At 36.4% G+C, this 6,687-nt stretch overlaps 1 protein-coding gene across 2 annotated transcripts in view; it reads left to right on the top strand.

The window, feature by feature from the left end:
- cnnm3 (cyclin and CBS domain divalent metal cation transport mediator 3) overlaps positions 1 to 6,687 on the top strand; it is a 34,307-nt gene that overhangs the window by 15,980 nt on the left and 11,640 nt on the right. For both annotated transcript variants that reach the window (XM_015397175.1, XM_015397176.1), the window contains exons 4-8: positions 312 to 469; positions 2,243 to 2,386; positions 3,273 to 3,431; positions 5,452 to 5,621; positions 5,889 to 5,985. In XM_015397175.1, coding sequence (XP_015252661.1) covers positions 312 to 469; positions 2,243 to 2,386; positions 3,273 to 3,431; positions 5,452 to 5,621; positions 5,889 to 5,985 — 728 coding nt within the window. The remainder of the gene's footprint in view (positions 1 to 311; positions 470 to 2,242; positions 2,387 to 3,272; positions 3,432 to 5,451; positions 5,622 to 5,888; positions 5,986 to 6,687) is intronic.

Below are 6,687 nucleotides of genomic sequence, written 5' to 3'. Positions count from 1 at the left end.
ATCGGCTACATGAGTTTTAAAATATCGGCATATCGGATATCGGCCAAAATCACAATATCGTGCATCCCTAATTTTTATTATGTAAAGGGAGAAAGGAAAAAGCAACAAGGATTAGTCCAAAACCATCTGCAGCTCCGTTTGACTTATGTCAAAATAACCAGCCTTAAATAAAATCAAGTTCCAGATCTATCATTTTTTGGAAAAAATGCTTTTTTTTTTTTCTTTTTTTTTTTTTTTCTAAAACAGAGAGACAGGTTGGTGTCTGAATGCCACCAATCTGAGAACTGTCCCTGATGTTTGGTTTCCTGCAGGTCCAACATCGTGGAAATCCTTTATGTGAAAGATTTGGCGCTGGTGGACCCGGAGGACTGCACCCCCATGACGACCATCACCAAGTTCTACAACCACCCGCTGCACTTCGTCTTTAACGACACCAAGCTGGACGCCATGCTGGAGGAGTTCAAGAAAGGTGGGCTCGCCCCGTCGTCTCTCTAACCGTAAACATCTGCGTCACCGTCTCTATTTGTGCTCTACCTGAATGTTCATTTCCTGCACTTTTATTGTCGTTTTGTTTTACTCACTTCAGTCCTCAACATTATAAATAGATATAAAAATGTTTTAACGCCAAAGAGGTTTTCTTTTAGCAAAAGAAAAGCAGGAAGTACATTTTTCTTGTTTTTCTCATCCTATTAAGATTTGTGCTTCTCAGGGGTTTATTATTGAAGTCTGGCGGCTTTAAAATGTCTAAAAAAAATTTCTGATCATTATAGATATTTAGAAACAGTTTTAATAATAAAAAAGACTGTTTATAGATAAACAAATTAATTATGTGTAAATAGAAGACTAGCCCTCTATACTAGGAGCTTATGGAGGGAATTTTGGTCCATTATTTCAACAAGGAATGAAAACGTTTTGTAAAAGGCAAATTTGACTAAAATGTAATCCAGAAATGAAACTTAAAAAAAAAACTTCTTAATAATAATAAAAGAAAGTTTTTAAGAGTAACTTTGCTGTTTTCCTAGAGTTTATTTATTTTTTTTTTTTTTTTTTTAGATTTTAGGTTTGAAAAACATTTTTTTTTTTCTGTTTCTTAGATTGAGTTTGACAAATTGCATTTCACAGATTACAATATAAACTCTCTCTATTGACCAACAAAAAACATTCCTAGTTTCCGTTTAGACCAATAGTGAAGAATCCAATTTGTAAAACTTTTGTAAAATAAAAATTGTTAGTATATTTGTAAAAAAAAAACCCAAAACTTTTTAATCTCAATATTACTTGTATATAAAAAAAAAAAATAAGCAGCTATCTTTTTTTAGGTGTCAGAATTACCTGTAACATCATTTAAGATCAGTTTTTATTTTATTTTGCAAAGACATCAAACAGCAGGGAAATATTTCTTCTATCTCTTATAATAAATCATTTAGCATCAAAAACCATTAAAAACAATGAAATTTGATGGAATTTTAACTAAAGTGAAAAAACAAAATATAACGACTCTTTTAGAGTTAACTGTTTTTTATGTTCATGTTTTTTTAAAGACTTTGAGTCAATCTTTCCATCAGGATCAGAGAAGGAAGTGGCCCAGAGCATCACGGATCCTCTACTGTACTTAACAACAGACATTTATTCATTCATAGTTAGAGTGGAGCTCTTTCATGTTAACGATCAAAGCACACTGCCTCGCCATCAACCCCAAACCAGGAGTCTCAGTCAGCCGCTCGGTGCTCTGGTTGACTTTATGTCAGCTTTAGAGATTAAGTTTAAATTTAAAGAAATTTATGATTAAACAATTTCACCTGTTTTTTTTTCCATTCTCAAAACACATTTGTTGCATTTAATGGATCAGTTTTTACATTTTAAATGTATTTTAAAGTATATATAAAGATCAGAGCATTCCTCACTGCATTTAATTGTAGACACCACTCTGCTCATTTTAGGTTTCGGGGTTTTGTCTTTAGGATGCACTAGTCTCTGTTTAAGGTTCTTGTTTGGTTTGAAATGTGCTGGATTTCATTGCTGATTTTACAAACACCCAGTTTGTTATCCACAGGTTTAAAGAGAAAAATGCAAATTGAACTGAAATAGGTCCAGCCCTTAGTAATGGGGGTAGTTGAGGTCATTGTTGGCCTGGCTTACAGGAGCAATGTTATGATAGCTTGCTCTGGCGATGAGGTTGGAGGTGATAGTGTGGTTGGTTTTCTTCTCTCTCTTCTTATTCTAACCTCTGATGTTCATGTAGGTAACTCTCACATGGCCATCGTCCAGAAGGTGAACAACGAGGGGGAGGGGGACCCTTTCTACGAGGTGCTGGGACTGGTCACCTTAGAGGACGTCATCGAGGAGGTCATCAAGTCAGAGATCCTGGACGAGTCTGACGGCTACTGTGAGTGTCTGACAGCTCGCTTTTTCTTCTGCTGTATGGAGAGAAATTAGTTCCATTACTATTAAAAGCAAATAATATGTTAAAAAAAAGCCTAATTTGAAGAACTTTTTTTTTCTTTTAAAGGAAACTTCTAAAACCTTCTGAATCACACAAAAGTTTTGAGTTATTAATGATGTGCATGCAAATGTTTGACATTTACTTGACAGTTTGCTGATTTTATTGCTTTTCTTTGCTCTACTTTTTTTCTGAATTCTTATTCCTTCCAAATATTTTTTTAAGATTCTATCTTTTTCTTTTTTCAGATTACATTTTTTTTATATAAAGACAAACTGAAAAAATTAAATCTTAAAACAAAAACAGAATTTTTTTTGGGAAAGATAATATCTGAAAAATGTTTGTAAACACAATAATCAGAGCAAACTTTGAAAAGATAAAAGTAAAATAAAAGTGTTGACAAACAAAAAATCTCAAAGGAACTTAAAAGATATCTAAATAAATTTCAAATAAATGAATAAAATGTTGGAGAATAATATAAAAAAATGAAAGGCAATATATAATATGTAATATTTGGATAAAATCTTAAAAAACAAAACAAAAATAACGTAGAAAAGATTATATCTGAATAAGGTCTAAAAAAGTAAAAATAAAAGCATTTGAAAACATGACATTTGGAAAACAGAATCTAAAAAACGGAATACCGTTAGAATTTAGGTTAAACTTTTGAATACACATTATGAATTGCTCCTCAAAACAATTTTTCTTTAAATTAAGAACTCCCAGTTCTGAAGCTCTTCTTTGCTGTCAATAATATTGGCACAGATTTCTCCCCATACCACCTCTGCATCCCACATGTCAGTTCAAACCTGTTTCTGGTGTCGCCACACAGTGGACAGGAAGGTGAAGCGTCCGATGCCTCCTCTGGAGATCCCTCTGGAGCCGCGCGGCGCACACGAGGAGTTTTCCCTTTTCAAGCCTCCAGAGGGAGAACCCAAGATCCGCACGTCGCCGCAGCTCCTGCTGGCCACGCACCGCTTCCTGTCTAGAGGTCAGTGTGGAAAAAAATCTATAGAGACCATTTTCTGGTTAGAAAGTCACTATGCACATGTGACATGGTTCCTATTTGTAGCTATGAAAATCTCATCAATACAACACTGTGAAAATGACCAATTAAAACTTAGCAGCACAATCTGTCATCTATAAAGCAGACGGAAAAAAAGAAATGACCAAAAATGAGATGAGGTGTAAAAGATTTAGCAGGAGATAAAGACATTTTTAATGCTGCATGTTTGGATCCTTGATGTCATGCTGAGAATCGTCAAACCATCAGCTCGGTACCATGCGGCTTGTGATTGGCCATCAGAGAATTGTTCTGCCCATTTCCAACCAATAAGCTCTGGCATGTTCCATCTTCATTAACTTTAGTGGAGCCAGAGTCCCAGTTATGGTAATAGCACACACCTCCAAATTGTGCAGATGAACAGGCTCTCCAATTGGTTGGAGGAATTTGGGAATTTTTGAGGCTGCAGTTGGAATAAAAAAAGTATCCTAACAAAAAACCTTCTGATCCAAATATCCATTTGCTTTTATTTGGATCGAAACAGATCCTGAGATCACAGAGCATCTGAACGAGTCCGAAGCGATTAAAGGAAAACCTGCACTTGTTCTAAAGGATAGAATGTTCTTTATTGATTAATTTTACTGGTTTTAAAATGGTCTTAAAATCAATTAGAAGTAGAAGTAAATAATCTCAGTAAAAGGAATTGCTACTGTGGTTTGTTCATAATCAGAGCAGCGAAATCCCAGCTTTGAGCTCAATGAAGGAAAAAAATAACTAAAAATGTTCTGCAGAAGCTGACATGAATGATAAAAAAAGACAAAAGTTAACAGGAAATATAATCCTTAAAAAAAAACACTCATTCTGTGGATTGAAATTTGAAAGAAAAAAAAATGCAATCCAGAAATTACTTTTAAAAATCTTTTCATTAAAAAAAGGTTTTCAGTGTAACTTTATTTTAACTTATTATATATTTAAAAAGTGTGCTTTTTGTAGATTGAATTGTACAAATCACATTCTTGTCAAACTGTGTTTTAAACATCACATTTGCATCACTTCAAGCCAAATGCAAATCCTCATGTTCGACCAATAGAAATATTGGTGCTTATGTTCAGCAGACCAATAGAAATGTGGCTTCCTGCGTCAGCCCAGAGGAAAACCCGCCCCCAGACAAGAAGGTTGAATTGAAAAGAAAGCAATTCATAAAACTCAATCTGAAAAGAAAGCTTGAAAAATATTATAAAAAAGATCTGTTATAAATAAAATATGAGAAATCTGTAAAAAAAAGAAGAAGTTAAATAAAAAACAAAATCTGAGAAAAAAGCATCTATAAGTTGTATTTCTGGATTGCCTTTTTTCTACAAATTCACTTTTTCTATGCTCTTTGCTTCTGTTAAAATGAGGAAGTTATGTCCCCTAAAAAAGCCGTTGCGCCTCGGGGGCTTCCTCACAGTCCTTTTCCTGGGAGCAAGTTATTTACTACTCTTAACTCAAACTGGGTAAAACATATAAAAAGGACTATAAAAACAGGAGTAAAAAATAACAGAGTTTATTCCAGATCAGGTCGTTACAGGACAGAGAAAATGCTTGGACCGAGCGTCCGGCGAAGATTGAGCCCCGGACAAGGTCATCTCCTGCTTCTTTTTTTGGATGCTTAGCTGTCCGTATCAGAAACTGACACGCCATCAATGCCCTGACCTGTATGCAGCTTGCTTCTATGCCTCAGGGTTACAGATAGCTCTCCTCTAATCAGACCGGCTCCAAGATGTGCCCATATCCTGTGTATTCTTAAAGACACGAAGGCTGTCCCGATTAGATGACCTCCGTACACACAGTGACATCCACAATGTGAAAGAAGGCCTTCTACTCCATCTAATCTGGCTAACAGAATAACAATGCACATGATGTATAAATAATAAACCTAACACTTCTAACAATAATGGGACAAAATTGCCTCCATAGAAATGGAGGTAAACCCACTGAAGTTCTCTGCTTCTGTTTCCACCTTCAGAAGTGGAGCACTTCAGTCCGGCTCGAGTCTCAGAGAAGGTGCTGTTCCACCTGCTCCGCCACCCCAGCGTCAACCAGGAGGTCCCCTTCGACCACAGCAACCGGCTGAGCCCCAGCCACTACCTGTACACCCGCAACCACCCGGTGGACTACTTCATCCTCCTGCTGCAGGTAGGAAGCATCAGCAGGCTACTTTATTCGGTCTGAAAACCAGTGGGAACATGAGGGGCAGATCTTTCAGTTCTATGTCATTATTTAGCCAACTGGAGGTTCCTTTACTCTACAACAGTTCCTTTTTAATTTTGCCTGAGAAAACCAAGCTGGAGACATTTATTCATTCATTTTCATTTTAAGCAATTGGCATAAAATAAAAATAACTTTTTTATCATTCCAGCAGCCTTGTTGAGTCTCGCTGAAGGATTTCCATTTGTTTTTCAGGGCCGCGTCGAGGTGGAAATTGGCAAAGAGGGCCTTAAGTTTGAGAACGGGGCTTTTACTTACTACGGCGTGTCTGCTCTGACGCTGCCCTCTTCAGGTGAGATGTCGTCACTACAACTCAGATGCAAGCCAGTTCTTTATATAAAACCTTATTGCTATAAAACCTATTGCTCTCTGTCTTCAGCCCTGGGAGCAGCAGGGCCACTGCATTGCAGTGGAAAAGTTGTAGTTTTTCAGGGTTTAATAATAATAATAATGAATTTTATTTGTAACGCACTTTACATTTTAATTCAAATCTCAAAGTGCTACAGTTCATAAAGGGAAAATTAAAACAAAGGTTAAAAGACCATAAGATTAAAACAGAGTAAAAAACAATCATTAAAATCAATACAGTTGAAGGCATACGTAGCCTATTATAAAATCTAAAAATCAGCAATTGAAAGCATTTCTAAAAGGAAAGTTTTCAATCCTTTCTTAAAACAGTCCACCGTCTGTGGGGCCCTAAGGTGGTCTGGGAGGGGTTTCCACAGACAGGGAGCTGCGGCTTCAAAGTCCCTGTCGCCCATTGTTTTTAGCCGTTTTTTTTTCTGTGTGTCATTAAAGTCGTAGGGAAATCATATTTCAATGTCAAACCATTCTGGCTTGAAAATGTTTATAAATGTGCTCTTAATTAGACCGTTTTTTTCCCCGTTATCTTCTGCAGGCCAGTTAGTTATACGTCAGCTTCAGTGATGGGCAGTAGCGCCGCTACATGTAGCGAAGCTATTAGTTTAACTACATTTTCCAGTAGCTTGACCGT

The sequence above is a fragment of the Cyprinodon variegatus genome, unplaced genomic scaffold (genome assembly GCF_000732505.1).
Source record: "Cyprinodon variegatus isolate N-32 unplaced genomic scaffold, C_variegatus-1.0 Scaffold842, whole genome shotgun sequence".
NCBI classification, from domain to species: Eukaryota; Metazoa; Chordata; class Actinopteri; order Cyprinodontiformes; family Cyprinodontidae; genus Cyprinodon; species Cyprinodon variegatus.
This window is presented reverse-complemented; position numbering and strand designations above follow the sequence as displayed.